General features: G+C 35.5%; 2 protein-coding genes across 2 annotated transcripts in view; one reads left to right on the forward strand and one right to left on the reverse strand.

Moving 5' to 3' along the window:
• LOC104729256 (probable WRKY transcription factor 13) lies at positions 939–3877 on the reverse strand. The gene is made up of 3 exons (XM_010448185.1): positions 3389–3877; positions 2539–2880; positions 939–1383 (listed from the first exon to the last, which is right to left on the reverse strand). Exons 1-3 carry the CDS (start codon positions 3769–3771, stop codon positions 1200–1202), a joined length of 909 nt encoding a protein of 302 aa, XP_010446487.1. The 5' UTR covers positions 3772–3877; the 3' UTR covers positions 939–1199.
• The window catches only part of LOC104729257, an 18342-nt gene continuing 4143 nt past the window's right edge, over positions 11390–25588 (forward strand). Inside the window, exons 1-21 of the mRNA XM_010448186.1 lie at positions 11390–11536; positions 11752–11932; positions 12020–14077; positions 14591–14666; positions 15202–15324; positions 15760–16006; positions 16150–16566; positions 16643–16828; positions 16921–17214; positions 17897–18538; positions 18660–19053; positions 19133–19260; positions 19448–19618; positions 19915–20115; positions 20225–20788; positions 20864–20923; positions 21030–21355; positions 21540–21954; positions 22327–22791; positions 23368–23484; positions 23571–23692. Of these exons, the coding sequence (XP_010446488.1) occupies positions 11761–11932; positions 12020–14077; positions 14591–14666; positions 15202–15324; positions 15760–16006; positions 16150–16566; positions 16643–16828; positions 16921–17214; positions 17897–18538; positions 18660–19053; positions 19133–19260; positions 19448–19618; positions 19915–20115; positions 20225–20788; positions 20864–20923; positions 21030–21355; positions 21540–21954; positions 22327–22791; positions 23368–23484; positions 23571–23692 (7178 nt within the window). The 5' untranslated portion in view covers positions 11390–11536; positions 11752–11760. The remainder of the gene's footprint in view (positions 11537–11751; positions 11933–12019; positions 14078–14590; positions 14667–15201; positions 15325–15759; positions 16007–16149; positions 16567–16642; positions 16829–16920; positions 17215–17896; positions 18539–18659; positions 19054–19132; positions 19261–19447; positions 19619–19914; positions 20116–20224; positions 20789–20863; positions 20924–21029; positions 21356–21539; positions 21955–22326; positions 22792–23367; positions 23485–23570; positions 23693–25588) is intronic.

The raw sequence follows: 25588 nt of genomic DNA on the forward strand, positions 1-25588 counted from the left end.
CGTTAAGATTACGTTATCTTAAACTTTTCAATGGTTTGAACTGCTTTTAAGAGAGTACTGTTAAACTAATTGGATTAATTATCTTTTTCTTTGAAATAATGATTATAATTAGAATTAGTTTGTCGAGTAAATATGTACTGAATGACGTAAATCAGGCAGTATATAATCAATTAGAAGAAAAATGATGGCAAATACTATCAGTAACAGTGTAGCACGATGATTATTTTTATTTTTGTTACATAATTTAGCTATCGTTTTGTAACATAAAATTACATTGATACATATTTTTGTGATATGATTATAAAAGACCTTGAATTAAGGGAGCGAACGTGCGGTCCACGAGGTATTCACGTGGGGAGTCTCCCTCGGACTCGGCGGAGCAAGCGGGTCACAACTTTTCATGTCCTCGTAACCTATGATTTTTATTTAATTAATTTTTTAGTTTTCTTTTTCGTAATACAAGTTGAACAACGTGTTATTGTATACTGTAGCTGTAGGAGTATTATTTTAAAGTTTAAAATTAACGTTAAACTCCGGGGATCGAGAGTCGAGACGCTCACGTGCTTAAACGCTTATCCACTTGTCAACTTTGTTGGCTTGTCACGTGGTCGCTATTTTCGTGGACTTGCGCTAAAACTAGAACCCAACAGAGTTTTCTACGCCTTTGTTGCACAAGTGTAAAAATTCTTTAAGAAGCCCATTCTCTTAAAACTTGTTAGGCTCAGTAAACTGTGGCTTTGTTGCCATTAAAAGACATTTCTATTGACTCCGGCCCGTTTTACAATTAGTTACATTAAAAGCCCATCAATTACAAACCAAATCCCCCACTGAAATTTCCTTAGTAATTACGGGCACACATTGTTATATCATAGTTTTCTAATGTGGACTATATTTCTTTGCCAAATAATATCATACAAACCCAACGAAACAAAAACAAAAATAGAAAATTTAAGTCAACTCGGAACTCATTTCACATATGTAATCCTCATTTGGAAACGGTACATATATAAATCATCTTACAAACACAACCCAAACACATTACACATACTAAAACATCGTACATTTTTCCTAATTAACGAGAACTTTTTTTTAATTAATCTAGGTATTGATTAATATAATACGATAATTAGTTTTGGACAAGGTCAATTGATTTTTTTAATATTGGTTGATTCAACACGAAAGAAAACAAAACTGATAAATCACCAGAAGAAGTTGGAGAGAGGAGAGTGGTGAGAGGAAGAGAGAGAGTCGTCGTCAAGATGATTAGAAGGAGAGTGAAGGTGTCTTCCTTCGTAAGTAGTGATTACCATTCTTGGGTCATCTGCTAATCTCTCCACTCTCTTCTTCACTCTACACTTGTCTTGTGTGCATCTGTAATAGCTCCTGTCATTTTCAATTAGAGATATTGTTAAACCTTAGCTTATATCAAATATATATGGTCCAACAAGCTGAAAATGCAGTACATGTGAATATTTATTAATGCGCTAAAGAGGAGATAGTTATCTTTTTATCCTTCTTTGTCAGTACTACTAGCATAAAACTTAGCTTGCGATCAACTTATATTCTAGGGAGATAATCTAGTTATGCAGTAAAAAGGGACTAATATATTACATTAATTCAAAAGGGTATATATATACATATCCATGCTATATAAATAGATGCATATCTCAAAAGGTATTGAACTATTGATAGAAAACAATTATTTCTTTTTTTTTTTTTTTTTGCGGTTAGAACATTTTCATTTAGAATTAAGTGAATGGAATATGATATGAATATAGTATATAGTGCTAGCTAAATCAAACAGGTATTCAGGCAATTAAGCTTTATTACTGGGCCAATGATAAAACTTTACAAAAGAACTAAAGTAGTATAAGTTTGAAGAACTATACCAATTACCCAAACAAATCATTAATGTTGGTAAATGTCAACTGTCAACATGAGAGAGAGAATCTAATCTTAAGGAAACCCCATATGTGATATGTCTCACATTCCTCAATCCTCACATAATACTCAAATATGCTTCTACATGAAATTAATTTTCCTTCCAACGGTTATATATATTAGTCTGTTTTCTTATCTTTTTTGTACAGCTACACTAGTCCCCGCTGGGGCAAGAGTTTTTGTTGTAACAGAACTGATACTTAATACTGCATAGCCAAATAAAAGAACTAATAATTTTCATTTCCTTATAGCTAGTACTTGATAAAGCAATTATTAATCTTTACATGGCTCATAACTAACTCCCTGTAGACTACAAATTTTCATCATGTTATTAATTAACGTTAAAAGTTTGGAAAAAAACTATAATGATTCAAGTCAGTAAATGAAAAGTCATCATTAACCCTCAAGGAATAATGAGAGGTAGCTAGAGAGAGTGAAACTAACTGATATATAATCATCCTTTGTTAAAGAACTACTACAATAGAGAGTCGAACCAATTTCCAATCATTACAAGATTACTAGTTGTTGTTAAATTCATTTAGTCATGATCAAGTGAGACCAAAATGCCGATTTGTGAGGACAGAATAAAATTAGTACCTGGGATGCTGGGTGTTCTTGACAACTTTCTGGCCATACTTTCTCCATCTATATCCATCATCTAAGACATCGACCTCACTAAGTGTCTTAAAGCAAAACCGAGGTTCCCTCACTTTCCTTCTTGTCTTAAGCTTCTTGATCTTCAGGGAAGAAACTACGCCTAACGAACCCGTGTTATGTTTATCATGACGACGAGCAGTATCATGATCATTATGATGATCACTGATTCCATCATTTATTCCTCCACCATGGCCAACCTCATCATCATTGTCATCAATATCAATCTCGCTTCCATGGTTGTTTTTCTGGCTACATCCGTATCCCGCTTGACTACTCCATGCCCTAAACCACATTAACACAACGCATTATATATCTCTTTTGGGTTTTAATTAAATATGTTTAACTTAAATATATGGGTAATAAAATATATATGTTGTGTGTGTCTTGTGTGCATGGTTGCTTTAAACTACTTGAAATTCTATACAATAAAGCAAAAGTAAATGGTGGAAAAATATTGGAGCTTTACATACTTAAATATTTTGTTTTCAAAATAATGATTAATTTTAGGATTGAGTTTAATTTGTACACAACAAATGACGGTATGTATATGCTAATTGTGTGCCAAAAAAAAAAAGAATATAAAGACGAGGCATGATATGTGTCTTTCGGAAAATTGCTTCTTAACCTATATTAATAACTAATATAGCATTTGATGAATTCGGCATAGAGTGGAAGATTTGAGAATTTGTAGTTGTAGTATATCCTTATTAGATCTTATTATATAATTATAAGAGTGGGTCCTCAAGAGGCTCTAACCCAAAAAATTATAGTATCTACGTAAGTAACTTACCATGGATTTGGCGAGGGTCTTTGGGAAGATCTACCACCGGTAAGACGATGATGATCGAGATTAAGAAAACCATCATGATCATCCCTATGCTTTGAGGAGGACAAAGACGAGATTAGGGTTTGGGGGAGATTCGCCATGAGATTTATGGGATCTTGAGGCTGAGTTACGAAAGTAGAGGGGTTATTGTGAAGAAAGGAGTTTAAGGAGTGATGACCTAGAAATGGAGATACGAGGGAAGAAGGAGAAGACGAAGACGTAGAAGATGATGAAGATAAAGAGTGACTAGGGAAAGAGAAGAAGAAACCTAGATGGTTACTATTATTAGGGTTTATGATGGTTTGCGATTCATCAAAAAAACTTACACCTTGGTTTATCGTACCCATCTCTTTTGTTCTTTTACGCAAAAGAGTGACGAAGATGAGGTTGTGTGTGTGTGAGAGAGAGAGAAAAGGTTTTGGTTTTTGGGGATATTTTTCTTAGATTTTGGGGTTGAGACGATCCAATCCATCCATGTGAATGTTTCGATTAATATATAAATGCTGGAAAAAGAAAAGTTGCAGGTGGGTCCAAATTGGATTGGTTTTGTTTTCTTGAAAGATTTACATGTGACTAAAAATGCTAATATGCTTTTTATTCATTCGCCTGATTTTGAAAATAATACTGATGATGTTGAAATTTATTAAAGTATGATTTTTAATGTTGATATTAATCAAATTTATGCCGACAAAAGTATAGATTTCTACTATGTTTTTTGGTTTGAAGAACTTTGAGGTTTATGATGTCTGATTTTTACTATACCAATGATAAAAAAAATTATACTAAGAAAAACCTCAAAATTCTTTAAACAAAATCCTTTTATTTTTCAAAGTATTTAATGTTGATATTAATGAAGTTCATGCCGACAAACAAAAACTATATACCATGTTTTTGGTTAAAGAACTTTGAGGTTTATGATGTCAGACCAATTAAAAATTTTAATAAGTTGACGGAAAAAAGTTTAATACGAAAAATGAAAAGTTAATATTCAAAAGATTTAAAAAAATTTGAAAAATTGAGAAAGATACAAGAAACAAACAAAGAAAGAAGAAAACGCGTCAGGGCACTCGAGAGAAAGAAGAAGAGGTAGTGGGAGTTAACGTCGTGTCGCTTAAACGGCAGCCAGCTTTTTTGTCACGGCGTCCCGTTACGTCCCTCAAACGGCGTTCATTTGTTGTTACAACTTACAAATGCCTAATTTTAAGAAAAATCCAGATTACAAAAACATTAGTTTCTATTATTTTCCATATGAAAAGGCACCTTAATTTGTTGGAAATATACACTATTTCCAGTTTTAGCAAATTTGGCTTATTGAAGATCACTTGTCGATCATCTTTTATTTTTGAAAAAAAGAAAAATATGAGGATCGTATTGGAATAGTTAAAACGAAAAGAAGAGGGATAGTTGCACCATTTCGTAATCATTGTTTCCCAAAATAAATCCATATCCTCTAGATGTGGTGTTTTTGAAAAGAATATATATACTTTTGAACAATATGTATTGATATTCTGAAATCATTTTCTATGGAAAAAAATTGGCTGAAGATGTGATGGGAATATACACACATCTATCTATCACTTTCTTGTAGCTAGGATTTTATATTTTTCTTACAGAATGATGTAAGACTCAAATAATTTTTATACGATTGCTATTATTTTGGGAATCCAAAAAGGAATATGTAGATTAGAGGAGGAGCAATGATGAAAAATCTTAGGTGCAAATCTATTTCTCTGTACGCTGTGTGAGGATATCATGATTATGATTTGATGAATTAGGCTCCTATATGATATTCCTCCGTTTAAAGAATTGCACCTAATAAAAAAGATAAATAATGTCGTAATTTTTTTTAATCATACAAGAGAGAAAAGTTTCTTACCTTTTTCTCATCTCACCTTTTGCAAGATCGCATTTTGTAATCGTTTCATCAAGTTTAGAAACCCCACCGTTTCTCAAATTCCAAGCCCACTTATTTTTTTCTCCATGATGTCTCTGTATGTATATGAGTATATGTGTGCTTTGTGCATATATACACACGCATGATAACCTCATATCCGTATTTTATGATAAACTAAAGTGCCTTTATATCAGTTTTTGTGTCGTCGCTTTTATATATATTTATGGTTAATCACACGTTTATAGTTATAAAGAACGAAAATATTCCTAATACATCAAAGTACTTTCTTTGTGTGACGTATAACCAATATAAAAACAAACTTTATAAGTTTTGTTTCTTATATAGAAGTTTAAGTAAGATTAATATATAATTATATATATATATATATATATATATCCCTAAAAAAACAATATATATGCCTCACTTAGATTTAAAACCTCTCTAACCTAGAAGTCGTGAAAGGTTGTTCTACATGCACATATAAGCTACATATAGACCGGTGTGATTATATTTACCCCGAAACTTTATTAGCTACCCCGAAAAAAACTGAACTTCTAACGAAGTAAACAAAACTGTTTAAACTTTTTGTTTTGTTCAGAAGTAACTATTCGATTACAAAAAAAAGAATTGTAGTTACAAAAGTTCATTAAAGGATATAACATGGGCACAAGCCGTACAACGATTGAGTTTCATGTGTAGGACGTAGATATATGTGATTATCGTTCCTTTTTTTAGTAGTAACCCATATATTTTAATTTGCGCAGTGCTCTATATGACATTAACATATATATCTATATATATAAAGTTCACTTTATTCACTGGTGCTGCCATGTCAGTTATATTTTCTTTAATTTTTGTGGGCCTTACAGATTTTAATATGGTCTTTCAACAATTATACAAATGACAAACTGATCTACTAGATTTAATTCAAAGTCTATAAGCCCAATACTATTTCATCCGAAATCTGTAAGTCCAACACTACTTTTAAATCCTGCGGATTCAACCTGATAATATTTCATTCATCCAAAGTTCAGCGGTGTAAATGCAACTCTAATTTTATTATTCAACCATAAAAATTAGAAACGAAAGAAAAGAATAGAGCATATACCCGATATATATGAAATAAAATACTGAATTTGAAATAATATTATTACCTATTCGTACCTAACTTTTCATTTATCGTTTATGCTTAGTTCTTTTACATATACGTGCATCATATGGTTAAGACACATAATTATAAAAAGACAAATAAAATATGNTAAAATATGTTCTTAGCAAGAAGACAAGAAGTATGATTAGAATCTCCATTGATCTTGTAATTATATATCACCTAAGCATTTTTTTTTACTTTAAAATAAATTTAAAATATTCATTTAGAGCATATTTATGTTAATTATAATTAATAGAAAGTTTAAATAAAAAATATAATTAGTAAAATAAATAAAATGTAAAAATAAGAAAACAATACTATAATTTTTTATTAGTGGTAATAATATAATTAAAATTGTCTATTAAACTGATCATAATTAAAATTATAAATGTATTATTGAGTTTTAGAATGGAAGTAAATTTTAAATTTATGATAGAATAAAAAAAATTATGTAACTGTGTATTATTGAGTTGTAGAATGGAAGTAAAATTTAAAATTATGGAAGAATTAAAAAAAATTCTGTAATTGTATTTATAAATTTTTAAATAGGAAAAATAAAATTAAAAGTGAAATATTATTTTATAACATGATCAAAAAGGAAAAAAAATTTGATGTTTCGTAATTGAATCAATTTCTTCTAATCCAAATTTAAGTATTGAAAGATAGTAATTAAAGAGAAAATAGTTATAATATATCTTGAAAAATATTTTACAGTCTAATATGTGTTATATGTGATCCAATAGAAGGTGGAAAAAAGTAGATGTCAAAAGGAGTGCATCATCAATAATGACAAAATAATTAAAGTTAAAAGTGTTTGAAAATGAATTAGTAAAACTTGAAAAGATAATAGGGAATACACAATGACTCATGACTAAATTAAAATCTCTAGCATCTCATTAATTGTGTGAAACGAATGAGTTTGTAGAAAAATAAATGATATATATTATTAAATAGATTATTAGATCCTAAGTCAGGTTTAACAGTTTGGTCATATAATCATGGAAAGTGGGATAACATATGCACTTTCATGAATTGGTTGTTTATGGTACGATGCAATTATTTCGATGGGTAAAGCAAGCTCGATAAAGATGTTATAACGATATGATATTATATTTTACCTTTAAGCAGTATTTATGAGATTCGGTATATTCAAATTTATACAGGATAATATTATGTTAGTATCAACATCTAATCATAAATAATATATACAATTAGATCAACAATCTATCAACATCAAAGCCTTTAAAAATACTTTTAATGAAATATATGAATAAGAAATAAACTCTCTTAATGATAAAAGATCTTGAAATAGTCATCAATGTCGTTTATTTTTCCTAATATTGCCACATGACATATATTTATAAAGATTTACCCTCAAAACTTTATATAATTATATTCGAGCTCTAGAATTTATATTAATATAAAAATATTTAAATTAAAATCCCGCGCTTGTGCGGGTACAAATTCTAGTATATATATATATATGCACGGTTAAACTGTTGAATAATTTTTGACATCCATAATTATTCACTCATGTTGATTTTCTAGTAAAAAAGGAACCTCGTCAATAATAGTAGCATCAGTTATATCATTTGCTCATTAGTAAGTATCGTAATCGGCGCCGTACATCGGTTGATTAGAGCGAACAAAAGACAATGATATTTCTTGCTAAAAACAAAAAAAGAAAAAGAATTATACGACTTTGAAAAAACAAATAATTAGGTGATGACTTAATTAACGAGAGTCACAAAGCCATTATGCTATATGTCCTCATATATAACAAAATAATTATATTAGTACTGTACTTATTTGAACCATAATAAATGAACAAAAACACCTTTGATAATCAGATGTTACAGATTCTTTGATAATCATATTAACGGGACCGTTGCTCTATTAACACGTAGCTTCACATTATGTGGAGGATTACATAATCGTACTATTGTAGTTGGATATATAACCTAAAGAGTGAAACCTGCTTCTCTATTTTTTTTTTTTTTTCTTTTTTTCTAGATAATGATTTATTTTGTATCATGTACAATAAATATACTTGCTTTTGAAAATACGTCTCTGTTACATATATTTGTAATCTGTAGTAACTCTAGTAACAAACTTTTGTTTAGCCTCTTGATGTCGTGAGGACAACGTCACTGTGACATCGCATTGGTCCAAGGGAATAATAGTATAACGAACATACACGTAACTCGTAATGACATAGGTTTCTCTTTACATGAACGTTCGTGTGTGTGGGGGTGTTAAATATTATATCATTCATTTTTGATACATTTTGCCAAAAAGAGGAGAAATAGTATTTTTTTTTNTCGTACTATTGTAGTTGGATATATAACCTAAATAGTGAAACCTGTTTTTTTTTTTCTAGATAAATGATTTATACTGTTATTTGTACCTATCCCTTCATTTTTTTTTTGTTTATAACTAATGTACATATCCCTCCTTCTTTTGGTGATTATAACTGCAACTTTTTCTTGATTCTAGATTATATGTATTAGGATAATTGATATTTTTATTTTATTTTCTGTAGTAACTCTAGTAACAAACTTTTGTTTAGCCTCTTGATGTCGTGAGGACAACGTCACTGTGACATCGCATTGGTCCAAGGGAATAATAGTATAACGAACATACACGTAACTCGTAATGACATAGGTTTCTCTTTACATATGAATGTTCGTGTGTGTGGGGGTGTTAAATATTATATCATTCATTTTTATACATTTTGCAAAAAAGAGGGGAAATAGTACATTTTTTAAGAACGAAAATGATAAAGAATTTGAAGTAATTATATGAATCTGATTAATGGGCCTTCAGAAGTGGGGAAGAGACTGGAGTGTGGGTTGGCGAAAGTAATCATTTCGTTTTATATTTTATTTTACTTTGCTCTTTTTTCTTTGTTCGTATGTATTTTAGAATGTACATTATTTGTTTTCACATCCATCGCCTTTCTTCCTCTCGCTTTAACCCTACAATAATTACATTTTCAGTGATCTCTGCACAGTTGGTAGTTTCATTGCAAACATTATCTCTAACTAGGAAGGACCGTAACTACGACTAGTCTCTAGTCCGGTCCGATCCCACAGATTTTAGTAACCGGTAAAAATTGCATGTATAATTATCGTAGTTGGGAACTAGCTAGAAATACGAATAATGTCTATACAAAAAAATAACAGTCATAAAAACTATCGACCAGTGAACGGTATTGATATGGGTCGCACTTCAGACCCTGTTTAACTCATTCTAAATAGCTAAAGTTGACTTTCAGGTTAGGCAAAACAAATGAAACCCACCAAAAAGGCAACAATAGAATCTTTATCGTACAACTTACAACACATATATATGTTCAACCCAATGTATAAAAGATTAATTTAATATAACGAACAGCTAAGGAAAGGAAATAACAATTTCAAAAAGGGAGAAGATTTTTTTTGAAAGAAATATAAAAGCGGGGCATGACGAGAAATGATGACACCATGCGGGGACTCTGCGTCTGTTAAGAGTTATAATTTGACAACATTACACTGATCCGACCATCCAAAGCTGTCTTGTAATGTCCTTCTTCTGTCACTTTATGCGACCCATCTTATATAATGCCTCCCTTATTTCTCTATCTCTTTGCATAATTTTCTCTTGTCATATTATCTATAAAATTTTTATGATCTTTGGTTCAATGTCCGATAATATTTTGTGATACACTGATAGTTCTTTCAAATCATATGTTTATTATTTATTTCATTTTTATTTGTAGTTGCTAATTTGGTCTCCCTTTTGAACTAACAGATCGATTTATGCCATATGAAACATGACACATAACCTAATAATTTGTGCTAATATAATATCTTTACTATATACCGTTTATTAGGTTTAAACATGCATAATGCATAGCATGCTGTTGACGTAAGTCTTTTTTTTTTTTTTTTTTTTTTTTAACTTGGAATCGTAAATCTTGAAACAAGACGCTCATCTTTTCTATTTAAAAGGGACAATTCAACTAATAACGTGACATCTCGTACGTATGGCAAAAATGGTGATTTAACCAATGATTAACTTCAAAATTTTGGGCACTAATTAAGCAAGTAACTTCAAATTCAAACATTAATTAGGTAACATCAACAAATATGTACTCGAGGGTAAAAAAAGAGAGAGATAAAAGAACCTCAGTGACAAATGTCAAAACATGAGAAAAGAATCGTTAACACTAATTAATCCACAATCAAGTGAAATATGAAAACCCTAACATGGAGGGGGCCATCAAATGATTGGACATAACTGCAACAATCAAAAACTTAAATCTGAGTTTAATTTGGCATAAATTAGTTTGGTGATATGGTCCCATCTTAGTTTGACATTATTTAGTATACAAAATTATAAGAATAAAATAAAGAATAGACCTTACCATAAAAGTCATTCGTTATTATTACTTATGTTTGCCATTACAAGTTATATCCATCTCCTTATAACAAACAAGTTACGTTACCCTTGTATTATTTTAATTATATGTTCGTCTTACTATACACAACTCGACGACAAGGAAGAGAAACAAAATTGTTGAGAAAAAAGAAAAGGAAGAAAAACAAAAAAATTATACAGTACAATACATACATAGCCCAAGGAAGGTGCAGGCTAAGGCAACTCATGGGCCAATATAAATATCGGCCCATATAAGAAATCTATAGGAGATATTTTGCTAAAAACGAAAGCCCAGTCAGTTTAGTCAATCATGAATTTAATTTCTTTACAAAGATAATAATTAGATAAAAATGCCACGTAAGCACAGAAACAGACGACTGACACGGTGGTCCGTGCAGGCGTGAACCGAATCATCGACGGAGGAAACCACCAACGATTTCTCCATCTCACGTCTTCCGTCAAATGTTCCATCATCATCTTTCGTACGACTTCNTTTTTTTTTTTTTTTTTTTTTGGGCAGAATTTTTTTTTTTCCTTTTCTTATCTCCCAATTGAAGTAGCGATGCCTTGCGATTAGCTCTGCTTCATCTCGCCTCTGATTTCAAACCACTTGATTCGAGTCTCTCTTGCTCTTGTGATCTCTCTTGTAGGTTTCCTCTGAACTGTTTTATTTGGATCGAATTTTAGGCTAGGGTTTTTAAGGTTCTAGCTCGAAATTTAGGGTTGAAATCGCCGTTGCTCGCTGTTTTATCATCCCTTTTGCACGTTGCTGTGTTCGTTCGTTGATGCTTTGATTGATGTTGAGTTTGTTTTTTTTTCTTCTAATTATAGAATTCTGATTTCGTGGTTGCTTCTGTCTAGTGTTAAACAATGGAAAGGTTGTTGAGTGAAGGCCCAACTCTGCTGCAGTTGCATAAGTGGGAACCTTCTCAATTGCAACTCAAGCTATCAGAATTTCGTGAGGCTTTTATCTCTCCATCGAGGCAGTTGTTAACCCTACTCTCATACCACTCCGAAGCTTTACTGCTTCCTCTGGTTGCAGGTAATAACTTGTTTTCGAATAGTACGCAGATATGCTTTTCATTCTACTAGCGTTGTTCAGTTTTTTTTTTGTTATCACTGTTATCAGGGAGCTCTACTGGAAGTGAGGTTTCGGTAAACTGTCATAATGAAGAGTCATGTAGTCCTACATTCTCTGTTGGGTCAGATCCAGAGAACATTGCATCTCCTTCTGGATCAGGAGTTGGTTCTGGTGAGCCAGGTTTTGTAGATAATTGCAGTTCTACTGGCAATAGTTTACCTTTTATCTTTGATGCAAAGTCTGTTGCTTGGGGTAGTTGTGGGGATACTTACAATCGGCACAAAGATCCTTTGTTTAGAGAATTTTTGTTTGTATCTGGAAATTATGGTGTTACGGTTCATGCTTTTTGCTGTATCAAAGATTTAAGTGACAGCGCCGAAGGCAAACCAAATGGTGAGCTGAGGCATGGGAAGTGGGTCGAATGGGGGCCTTCTAGGCAAAATCAGAAATCAGAGCACGAACAAGGCTCTTCTTTTGATGGCTCTAAGCAGTGGATGCAATCTTTTTTAATTGATTTGGAGACCACTGAAATTGAGGGTATAACACAGTCTAGGTTCCCTGAGAAGTCAGCTTTTCCTGGTTCTGCAGAGGTTGTTTCATTCAGCATATTAAAGAGTGATTTACCTTTCTCGAACCTTCTTTTCCAAGAAAATCCGCTACTTCAGAACGGTAATATGCTGGAGGAAGGTAATTTAAGTGAAAATAGTTTTCTCGTAGCTCCAGATAGTGTAAACAGTTCGTACAGGTGTACCAACATTTTCTCCAGCGATTCCCATTCTCTAATTGGATTTGTTATGGAGCTATCAGACTGTGCATCTACCCTTACAAGCAATGAAAACGAAAGAAGCAAGGGGAAGAGCGTTGTCTTTGTTGCCGAGCTGTTTAGCTGGGGGATAGAATGGGTTTCTCTTGTGAAATTTGGGGAATCAAGTATTGGACCTACAAACGAGTGGGCAGATTTCCGTTTATCTGATAAATTTGTTATCTGTCTCAGTGCTTCTGGTTTGATCTTTCTATATGATGTGAAATCTGGGGATTGTATTTCTCATCGGGATATTTTACAGACATGTGGTCATGGATTGCATTCTTCATCAGATATGCAAGAAGCAACTGCAGATGCTGATCAGCAAAGTGACGTTCATAGTCGGGCTCAACCCATGTCCAAGTCTCACATTGTTGGTTCCCCTGACAGAAGAAAGTTTAGAAAGCTTATGGTAGCTTCTCATACACCACTCATAGCTGCAGTTGACGAAAATGGTTTGGTATATGTGTTATGTATGGATGATTTTGTTTCCAAGGAGAACCAAATGTCCGTGGAACCTATTCCTTATTTACGTCATTTTGGGCTTGGAAGTCTGGTTGGTTGGAAAATCGGTGGCATGGACGTTGGCCAGCAAAAGATGCACCACCCTAATTCCTCTGGTACTCTAGTTGAAGATGCTTCTTCCAGGTGTGATCCTAGCTTTTCTGTTGAGCCATGTTCGGAAAGACAACATAACAATTTTGATCAAAGAGCTGGTTACTCTGGTTCATGGTTGAGTGGATTTTCTGCTCAGCCTAAAACAAATGTGCTGAAACTAGAAAATTTCCAAAGAGACTCACATGTCACACGGAAGATGTTTCTATCTGCTGAAAAGTTAGGATTGGATGATAAGATATGTTTTTCTCCATTGGGATTCACTCATTTTTCTAGAAAGCACACAAAAAAGGAAGATCGAAGCTGCAAGATTTTTCATTATAGGCTGCAGACGCATACGACTCTGAGAGATGATAGTTATTTAAATTATGATGGCAACAAGATTTCTATTCAAGGTTCAGAAGAGAATCTCATAGAAGAATCAGTTGGTTGCTCTTTCCAAGGATTGCTTTATCTGGTGACATGTAGTGGTCTTTCAGTTTTTCTCCCTTCCGTCTCAATAACCTCGAATTACCCAACTGTTGAGGCCATTGAATATCTGCAGCCATTTCAGACCACTGTCATGGTATGCCAGAGAAGAGACGATTTGGGAACAGGGGAATCACGTTTTCCTTGGCAAGTCGAGGTCATAGATAGAGTTATCTTGTTTGAAGGCCCTGAAGCTGCAGATCATCTATGCTCGGAAAATGGTAAGAACTATTCACGTTGGTAAATAATCTTGTTGCATCCTTAAAGCTTTTATTCTGGTATATTGTCCGGTGTGTTTATAGTTTGATATCTATCTCTTAACCAACGTGGCTTGTCATGTTGACAGAGTGAAGTACATATAGTTGATTACTAGTTCACGTAAACGATGTCATGTGGGTTAGTTTGATACGTCAATGAAAGCTAGCATGAAATTGAACGTAACTGTTACTAAATGCATGGCAGTAACTAATTCTATAATCAAAATCATGTCGACGCTTTCAATTAATTTTCAGAAGTCGCAGCTCTTTGTGAGCATGATCAAATGCTTGTTTTGCAGTAGCTCAGTGAATTTGTTCTCTCCCGTTTCTTCACGTTTACGTTATGATTTCCGTATTTTCCTTTGCTGTAATAGCAGAATCCCACATATGGAGTCTTGGTGATGATTTATAGATTTGCTGAGACTTAAGTTTTGTTCCATAAGCTTATGGTGTTTTAAATGAATCATGTTGCCATAGGCTGGGACCTAAAAGTTGTTCGTTTGCGTCGGCTGCAAATGGCGTTGGACTACTTAAAATATGATGACATCAACGAGTAAGTTGCTAGTAATTTCTTGTACGATATTTTTGTGCCTCATACATGAACCGTAGTTCCCCACAGGAAAGTGGCTATCCTAAAAATATGTGGCTACGTAAGACGAGAAAGATTGCTTGGTAAAAGTTTGTGTAACAGTATAGGATAACTCTTTCGTTCTGAATTTTGCCCTACTGCTTTAATACTAAAAAGTAAAGTTTCTGTTAGTTCAACTTGGATTTTCTCATCACTCTTATCTGCATTTCTAATCCGAATTTTCTCTCTTTTTTGTTGTTAGTTAGTTGAGTAAATTTAAATTATTTAATGCTGTATATCTGAATCATTTGCTGCATTTTTTTTTATTGTAGTACTGAAACTTAGTCTACACCTTTAGAGTTTGAGATCTCTATAGGCACATCCTATTGGTACACATCCTCATTTGCGACGTTTTGTCATTGATTTTACTCTCATCTCTAGTGTAGATATATTTCATGCCATCAATACGATTTATCTTGTATCATGTTTTGATTTTGATTAACCTCTGCTGTATGAATAGGTCTTTGAAGATGCTTGGTAATGTGAAGCTGGCAGAAGAAGGCATGCTAAGGGTGCTCTTTTCTGCTGTGTATCTTTTGTCGCGCAAGAAAAGAAACGATAATGATATTTCTGCTGTATCTAGGTGAGAATCTTTTGAGTAATGAGTGGTATAAGGAATTTGTTTTTCAGCTTGAAACTTAAATATGGTGGATCAACAATAAATCAAAAGTAGTTCTACCTGCTTGGTAGATATGTTCTTACTCATTAGCATGTTTTTTATATAGAAATTTACTACTATTCTGTATACGTACACCTTTATAGTTGTAAGTCAAATTAAAATGCTTATAATTGTTACGCGTTGCACTTAGAATTGAAGGCATGTTCAGATTCATGCAAAAGTCTCTCTAGGCTCCATAGCTTCAGGATTTAGTATACTGATCATTGACATCTGGTTGTTCTTAGAAGCCAGTTTTAGCAACATCATTATTTTTGTAAGGTTTAGTAATACCACTAGCTCTATTGACTTGCCTGCTTTCACGCTGGCATATTCATACTTTTTGCTACATGTTGAATGTAGGCTCCTTGCATTGGCTACAGGGTTTGCGACTGAAATGATTCGCATATATGGTTTACTTGAATATCAGAAAGATGGATACATGGTCGACAGAAAACCTAGGACACAGAGACTTTCACGTCCACCAATTTCACTGCATAACAACAACCTAACCGAAAATTCAAGGAGGTTGTCAGAGATGGGTTATCTTTTGGAGATCACTCGAAACTTTCAATCCCGTATTACCAGAAAATTTAAGAAGCTAGGAAAGGTAGTATATGATATTATCAGCTTAAGACTTTAAGCTAATTGTATATTTGTGTGTTTTTACTCTAGAATTTGACATATGATATACTTGTTGTATATGGGAAAAATGAGAAGTCACTGAACTTGGTAGACTCAAATTCGTTGCAGGATGATTCTCAGCTTGAAAGTGTCCCAGATGCAGCATCTGCGGAGTCCAGACAACTTGACACACATTTATTCGATACGAATGAGGAGCTTGCTTTGACGCCTATGGGTATTATGACAGCCAAAGCTGGTCAAGTCATTGACGATACAGTTTATACATCTGGCCTTGTACCCCAAGGGGTTGTTGCAGAGAAGAAAGTTCTTCCTCTGGAAAATCCCAAGGAGATGATGGCTCGATGGACGGCTAATAATTTGGATTTGAAAACTGTGGTTAAGGATGCCTTGCTCTCCGGTCGACTCCCTTTAGCTGTATTTCATCTTCAACATTCTAAAGACGTGGTTGAAAATGGAGAGCATCATGATACATTTACTGAAGTTCGTGATATTGGAAGAGCAATTGCTTATGACCTATTTTTGAAGGTAAGCCTGAATATACTTGCTTAGACAGAGCGGTGTACATGTATGATGTCTAACCCTTGACTTTCTTGATGTTTAGGGTGAATCTGGGGTTGCTATTGCAACTCTGCAAACGCTCGGGGAGGATATAGAAGCGTCTCTCAATCAGTTGGTATTTGGCACAGTGAGGAGATCTCTTCGATATCAAGTTGCTGAAGAAATGAGAAAACATGGTTTCTTAAGACCATATGAAGACAATGTACTGGAGAGGATATCACTTATCGAGGTATAACATTTCCTAATCATTACTTGTTAGAAAAGTATCTTGGTTTTGTATGACTGACTTCATTTCAACTTCTTCGTTGCTTGATCCTGAAGAGGCTTTATCCTAGCAGCCACTTTTGGGAAACATATCTTGCTCGTCGAAAGGAACTCCTGACAGCTGCAGTACCTTTTGACTCCAGTCAAATGAGCTTGCACCTTGGAGGGTCCTCTTTGTTCCAGAATCTCGAGATTAAGTGTGGTGAGGTTGATGGTGTTGTTCTAGGTTCTTGGACAAAAATCAATGAGAATGCATCTGAGCATGTGCCGGATGAAACCGATGCGATTGCTGGTTACTGGGCTGCAGCAGCAGTGTGGTTAAATGCTTGGGATCAGAGAACATTTGATCATGTAAGAAGTTGCATTCTTTCTTACCCTTTAGATGTCTGAATATTTATCTAATTGCACCAGTCCATAATATAAGTACCTCCAGGTCCAGGGGGATTGATTTCAACATACTTTGCATGTTTAGCTTGGAATTGGACCAGTTGTATTATTCGTTGATCTGCATAGCATAACTGTGTTTGTAGTCTTACATGAGTTCTTTACAGGATTTTGTTAGCTGTTTCCTTGTTTTATAGAACGAGACAAATACAGACAAGAAGCAAATCTGTGCTTGCTTTTCGAATAGCCACCCTCTTTTCCTCTTGACAGAAAGTGTGCACGAAATTGTAGATCTGAAAATAGTGATAGCTCTCTTAACCAGATCTTATTTAGTGAATCTCTTTTAGTTTGGGTTGCATGTCATATGTTTTTACTTGAATTAACAAATTGTATGCATTGATGGTTGCTACTGCATTCTGTTAGTCCTACATAAACCTCTGAACTGGAAGTCGACATGAGATTTCATTTGTGAGAGTCACAGTGATATAATTTTAATGAGGGGTTAAAGACTTTACATTTCAAAGTTATGCTTTTTTTTTTCCTGTATTACTCCATAAATTCACTCAGGCAAAGGTTTTTTTTTGTTCGTTTCAAGCAATGTCTGCATGTTTTAGTTTTAGTAATGTTTCTTTTTGAATTTTTTGTGCAGATAGTCTTGGATCAGCCTTTAGTCATGGGTGTTCATGTTCCATGGGATTCCCAGCTCGAGTATTATATGTGTCACAATGACTGGGATGAAGTCCTTAAGCTGTTGGATCTCATTCCTGAAGATGTATTATATGATGGAAGTTTACAAATTGCTTTGGATTGTCCGAAGCAGTCTCCCGGCGTAAATTATTCCATTTCTTCCCGTAGCGAGTATATATGCTCCATTGAAGAAGTGGATGCTGTACTTCTGGATGTTCCTTATATCAAGATATTTAGGTTGCCTGCAGATATCCGGTGCTCCTTCTGGCTAACAACACTCATGGAGCAGGAACTTGCTAGAAAGTTTATATTTTTGAAAGAATATTGGGAAAACGCTGTAGATGTAGTCTATCTCCTGGCTCGGGCAGGTGTCATCCTTGGTAATTGCGAAGTTTCATTTAAGGAGGAATCTTGTAGGCCATCCTTAGATCTCTGTTTGTCCATAAAGAAGGGAGGAGAAAATGTTGATACCCTAAATGCTGTACACAAGCTATTCATACATTATTGCACACAATTTAATCTGCCCAACCTTCTGGATCTGTACCTTGATCATCACAAATTGGTCCTAGATAATGATTCACTCAGTTCATTGCAGGAAGCTGTTGTAAGTGCATTCCACGTCCATAAAATATTTGCGTTAATATGTCTGTTCTTTCTACGCCTTTTGGTTTGTCTTTTGAAAACTAAATTTCTGAGAATGCCAAGAATCTGTTTAATGTATCCAGGGTGATTCTCATTGGGCAAAATGGTTGCTGCTCTCCAGGATCAAGGGCCGGGAGTATGATGCTTCATTTTCAAATGCACGTGCAATTATGTCACGTGGTGTGGCACCAAACGGTGAACCCAGTGTTCTTGATGAAATTGTTTGTACTGTTGATGACATTGCCGAAGGGGCAGGAGAAATGGCAGCTTTAGCAACTATGATGTGTGCTCCGGAGCCAATTCAAAAATCCTTGAGTTCTGGCAGTGTTAACAGGCACAGTAACTCTTCTGCGCAGTGCACATTGGAGAATTTGAGATCATTTCTTCAGAGATTCCCTACCTTATGGAGTATGCTTGTTAGTGCTTGTCTTGGAGAAGATATATCTGGGAACCTTTTTCGGACTAAGACTAAGAATGGTAAAGCCTGATCCACCACACTTTTTCTTTTATTCTGTTTATATTGAGGAACTTACTCTCTCTGACTGTAATTTATCAGTTTTGTCGGAGTATCTGAATTGGCGTGACGGCGTATTTTTCTCAACTGCACGTGATACCTCACTTTTGCAGATGTTGCCTTGTTGGTTTCCTAAGGCGGTTCGTAGATTAGTTCAGCTTTATATCCAGGTATTCATTTCTGATGTGTGAGTCTTACGTGTTCTTCTGAAAATTATATGCCCCAGGGAATTCGCGAGATATCTTACGTAGTTTACACACCTGCTCGTTATCAGTAGTTGAAATTTATCTGCTCAACAGAATTCTTTAGCGTAAAATGTATATGCGCGTCTCTTATACCGGAAAGTATTCTTCGTAGGGACCTCTTGGATGGCTGTCTTTCTCAGGATATCCTACAGGGGAATATCTACTGCATAGAGGTGTTGAGTTCTTTATAAATGTCGACGATCCTACTGAGATAAGTGCCATATCTTGGGAAGCAATCATCCAGAAGCACATCGAAGAGGAACTGCATCACACAAAAACTGAGGTGACACTATCTTCTTATCATAGTCCTATTTCTCTAACCTGTTGACGATCTTACCTTTGTGGATGCTTTAACTGTTTCAGTTGTTTAATAGTTTCTCATCAATTTACTGTCATGTGAATATCTTCTTTTTACAGAATTATCTTGATGAAAGGTTGTCATCTTATGTTCATGCAACATTTCAGTTAGCGTTGTATATTCACTGACTGATAGAGTATATATAATCGTTAGCGTTGTATATTCACTGACTGATAGAGTATATATAATCATTACTTACGCTTACGTTGAACCAAAATTAGGGAACCGAGCTTGGACTTGAGCACTTCCTGTATCGTGGACGGCCACTCGCAGCTTTTAATGCTTTCCTCGAACATAGAGTTGAAAAGCTAAAGTTGGAAGATCAATCTGGCTCTTCGTTACATGGACAAAGAAATATGCAGTCAGATGTTCCAATGCTACTTGCACCTCTGACGCAAAGTGATGAGTCACTTCTTTCATCTGTACGTGCTGGTCACCTTACAGTTTCTAACTTTAATTTCATTCTATCTGCAACGCTTTTACTGTTTTTCAGTTGCTGTCTGTTATGTCATGACTGTTTTTTTCCTTCAGGTCATACCACTTGCTGTCACACACTTTGGGGATTCTGTGTTGGTGGCTTCATGTGCCTTCCTTCTTGAGCTTTGTGGTTTATCTGCTAGCATGCTTCGAATTGACGTGGCATCCTTGAGAAGGATATCATCCTTCTACAAACCAAATGACAATGTGGATATGCCACAACAAAAATCTCTTAAGGGATCTATGTTTCATGCGGTATCTAGTGAAGGTGATCTAATGGGGTCACTAGCTAGGGCCCTTGCTAATGAATATGCTTATCCTGATATCTCAAGCGTGTCGAAGCAAAAATATAATCCAAACAGTATTTCTGGCACTCAACCGGGTCTTCCGCTAATGCTTGTTCTTCATCATCTGGAACAAGCTAGTCTTCCAGAGGTTGGAGCAGATAGAAAAACAAGTGGTTACTGGCTGTTAACAGGTGATGGTGATGGGTCTGAACTGCGGTCTCAACAGACATCTGCTAGCTTGCATTGGAGTTTAGTTACCCTTTTTTGTCAGATGCATAAGATTCCTCTGAGCACCAAATATCTTGCCATGCTAGCAAGGGACAATGATTGGGTATGCTTCATGTTAATTCTTTTTACCTTTTCGTTTCTTACCCTTGAGCTATAATCTGATGTCTGTAAACATCAGGTTGGATTTTTATCTGAAGCGCAGCTTGGAGGATACCCATTTGATACGGTGCTCAATGTGGTATGCCTCTCACTCTTTCACTGGTTTCAGAAATCACAAACAGTAACTTAATGTTTTATGTTACAAGCTTTATAGTACGATTATAAGTCATATTTTCATCTGTCAGGCATCAAAGGAGTTTGGTGATCAACGCTTAAAAGCCCACATACTGACTGTGTTGAGATATGCCAACTCAAAAAAGAAAGCTACCAAATCGTACTCAGATGACACAGGCAGAGGTTTTACATGTTCCTCCTCAGAGGATGGAGCTTATGTCTCTGCTGAACTCTTTCGTGTTTTGGCTTACTCTGAGAAGCTAAAGAATCCTGGGGGATACCTTTTATCGAAAGCTAAGGAGTTATCGTGGTCTATATTGGCTCTCATAGCATCATGCTTTCCGGATGTTGCTCCTTTATCATGCCTAACAATTTGGTTGGAAATTACTGCAGCCAGGTGTGACAAAATTTAATTACAGAATTTCAATTGGGTTGGGCGTATCAGAATTCATCTTCTATTCTAGTCATTTACTATCTTCTTGCATTTGATATCTATAACATTGAGGGCTTAGTATGTTTTCTGGGATATAAAGATGCATATTTTTTCTTGTCTTAGCTCTAATAGAGATCATGCTTTTCAGGGAAACATCATCTATCAAGGTGAACGATATAACAACTAAAATAGCAGAAAATATAGCAGCAGCCGTTGTATCTACAAATTCCTTGCCAACGGATGCTAGAGGCGTCCAGTTTCATTACAATAGGAGGAATACCAAACGGAGACGACTTACTGCAGATACATCTGTGGATTTGTTGACTTCAGCCAATAGTTTCAACACCTCTGCTGGTAAAACATTTTGTTCACATAGAACAGAAGCTGCAGAGGAATCGAAAGCTGAAGATAGGAGTGTTACTGATGATTCGTCTGATGAGCATGCGTCTCTATCAAAAATGGTCGCAGTGCTTTGTGAACAACGCTTGTTTCTTCCTCTGCTAAAAGCTTTTGAATTGTTCCTCCCTTCATGCTCTCTACTGCCATTTGTCCGTGCTCTTCAGGTTTGTCTTACATTTTAACCCACTGTTTGCCCTCTGTTTTTACTGGCCCCTTGGTTGTTTGTTCACAATAACTTTTTTTACACGATATATATTCACGGGTCTGATCTGTTTGATACTTGTTCACCATGAATCCATCCACTTTCTTCATTTTAATCTGTTTTCTGTGGGAGAAATCTGATGATGGAATTCTTCAAAAGTTATGATTGGATCTGAGCAGGAAATGGAAGATCTGGACTGAGATTTGTAAAATGCTTTGGGTTTTTACTACTTATTTTTCTTTTGTCAAATGCTTAGTTTCTACTCCCTCTTTTTTTCTGCCGGGGTTAATGCTATCTTCATTGGATTTTGAGCTGTCTTTATTCTTTTCTGCAGGCATTTTCTCAGATGCGCCTCTCTGAAGCTTCAGCACATCTGGGTTCTTTTTGGTCTAGAGTTAAAGAGGAATCAATGCATTTTCAGTCAAATACAGCTAAAGACGTCAATTTTGGAGCATCTTGGATCAGCAGAACAGCTGTAAAAGCTGCTGATGCTGTTTTGTCAACTTGTCCATCTCCATATGAGAAAAGATGCTTACTGCAACTTCTTGCTGCAACTGATTTTGGTGATGGGGGATCTGCGGCAACATATTATCGGCGTCTTTATTGGAAAGTTAACTTGGCTGAGCCATCACTCCGGGAGAATGATCTTGACTTAGGAAATGAGGCCCTTGACGATGGCTCTCTTCTGACAGCTTTAGAAAAGAACAGGCAGTGGGAGCAAGCACGAAATTGGGCCAAGCAACTTGAAACCATTGGTGCCACTTGGACATCCTCTGTTCATCATGTTACTGAAACCCAGGTAACAAAACTTCTTGGCACTTATCTTATACTTGAACTTCCAGAAAGTTTCTGGTCACTTGGATTCTGAAGGCCTAGCAACTTAAAATTATGGTCTGAGACTATTCTCGACCAATTAGCTATTTCTGGCTGATTTTCCCATGCTATTTTGTATGCCCCTTGCTGACGACTTCGCTTGCACTGCATGGTGGTCATACACTGTCCCATGCGAATTGCTTTTGTAGAGGGTTTTTAACTTAAGGATGAATCACAATTGCAGTAGTGTAGGAAATATGTGATCCTTTTCTTAATATAACTTCAAAAGAAATGTGATGTCAAGAAGGAACTAGGCATTTTCCCTCGCAAGGCACGGTTTTACACAGTCAATACAAAATTGCACAGCTTTCCTTATTGAGTTGAAATGTTACTTTAATTTGGTTCCACATAATAGAAGATCTGGCGCCCTATAGTATATACGTTTTCGTTGTATTTGATAAATAGCTGCTTTGTTTTTGATGTACGCCACTGGTTCTAATTATGTTTAGGGATTCCCTGACTGTCCAATCTTGATAGAACTTCGTATCTGCTTTCAATATAGGCAGAATCCATGGTTGCAGAATGGAAAGAATTCCTTTGGGATGTTCCAGAAGAGAGAATCGCATTGTGGGGTCACTGCCAAACTCTATTCATCAGATACTCTTTCCCTGCTTTACAGGTCACTTTTCTGTTCGCCTCAGTGTAACCAGTTTATGTGGAAGCCTTATACTGATACTAGTGAATTTGTTTCTTATTCTTTTGCAGGCAGGTTTATTTTTCCTTAGGCATGCAGAAGCGGTGGAGAAAGATCTTCCTGCAAGAGAGATCTATGAGCTATTACTGCTATCCCTTCAGTGGTTGAGTGGGCTAACAACTCTTTCACACCCGTAAGTGATCTTGCACCACAATATGTAATCAATTTTACTAGGTTTATGACTTTAGATTTACCAATACCAGGGTTTATCCTTTGCATCTTCTACGAGAAATTGAGACGAGGGTGTGGCTACTGGCTGTAGAAGCAGAATCACATGTTAAAAATGTCGGAGCATTTAGTCCAAGTAGTGGGAAAGACATGGTGAATGGAAAGAGTTCAAATCTTATTGACCGAACTGCCAGTATCATAACAAAAATGGACAGCCATATTTCTTCAAAAAAGCATGACCCTAGGGCCCCTGGCCAAGGACATCAAAGGAACCAAGACACAAGCACTTCAACATATGGTGTGAACACAAAGCCCAAGAGGAGAGCAAAAGGAAATGTCCCACAAATAAGACATTTTGTGGATTCTTCAGATAGGAATGCTGATTTTGAAGATTCTTCATCTCTTCTAAACATCAAAAGCGAGTTCCAGCTTCAAGAGGAAAGCACGGGATTGGAAATATCCTTATCAAAGTGGGAAGAAAGTATAGAACCTGCAGAGTTGGAAAGAGCTGTTCTGTCTTTACTGGAGTTCGGACAAGTAACAGCTGCTAAGCAGCTCCAGCTTAAGCTCGCTCCAGGGACTTTACCTTCTGAGCTAATTATTCTGGATGCTGTTATGAAGCTAGCAATGCTTTCTACACCTTGCAGTCAATTACCATTGTCAATGTTGGATGCNTCACACCCGTAAGTGATCTTGCACCACAATATGTAATCAATTTTACTAGGTTTATGACTTTAGATTTACCAATACCAGGGTTTATCCTTTGCATCTTCTACGAGAAATTGAGACGAGGGTGTGGCTACTGGCTGTAGAAGCAGAATCACATGTTAAAAATGTCGGAGCATTTAGTCCAAGTAGTGGGAAAGACATGGTGAATGGAAAGAGTTCAAATCTTATTGACCGAACTGCCAGTATCATAACAAAAATGGACAGCCATATTTCTTCAAAAAAGCATGACCCTAGGGCCCCTGGCCAAGGACATCAAAGGAACCAAGACACAAGCACTTCAACATATGGTGTGAACACAAAGCCCAAGAGGAGAGCAAAAGGAAATGTCCCACAAATAAGACATTTTGTGGATTCTTCAGATAGGAATGCTGATTTTGAAGATTCTTCATCTCTTCTAAACATCAAAAGCGAGTTCCAGCTTCAAGAGGAAAGCACGGGATTGGAAATATCCTTATCAAAGTGGGAAGAAAGTATAGAACCTGCAGAGTTGGAAAGAGCTGTTCTGTCTTTACTGGAGTTCGGACAAGTAACAGCTGCTAAGCAGCTCCAGCTTAAGCTCGCTCCAGGGACTTTACCTTCTGAGCTTATTATTCTGGATGCTGTTATGAAGCTAGCTATGCTTTCTACACCTTGCAGTCAAGTACCATTGTCAATGTTGGATGGTGAAGTTCGTTCTGTTATTCAATCACACAGCCTAATATTAGACCATCCTATGATTGAACCGCTGCAGGTTGTTTCTCTATATCTTTCTCACCTAACTTTCATTTGTTGTTGTGAAGACTATTACATTTAAAAAAAAAACACAAATACCAGTTTTTCCCATTTTCCCTATCTTGTTAGTATATTTTTTTGTTGGATTTAATACTGATTGGTATCTGATCATCTAGGTTTTGGAGAAATTATCGAACATTCTAAATGAAGGCAGTGGACGTGGGTTGGCAAGAAAAATTATAGCAGTTATAAGAGCTGCTAACATACTGGGACTTACATTCACTGAGGCATATCAAAAGCAGCCAATAGAGTTGTTACGTTTACTTTCTCTTAAAGCACAAGATTCTTTTGAGGAAGCATGTCTTCTTGTCCAAACGCATTCCATGCCCGCTGCTAGTATCGCTCAGATACTTGCAGAATC

The sequence above is a fragment of the Camelina sativa genome, chromosome 12, assembly GCF_000633955.1.
Source record: "Camelina sativa cultivar DH55 chromosome 12, Cs, whole genome shotgun sequence".
Taxonomy (NCBI): domain Eukaryota; kingdom Viridiplantae; phylum Streptophyta; class Magnoliopsida; order Brassicales; family Brassicaceae; genus Camelina; species Camelina sativa.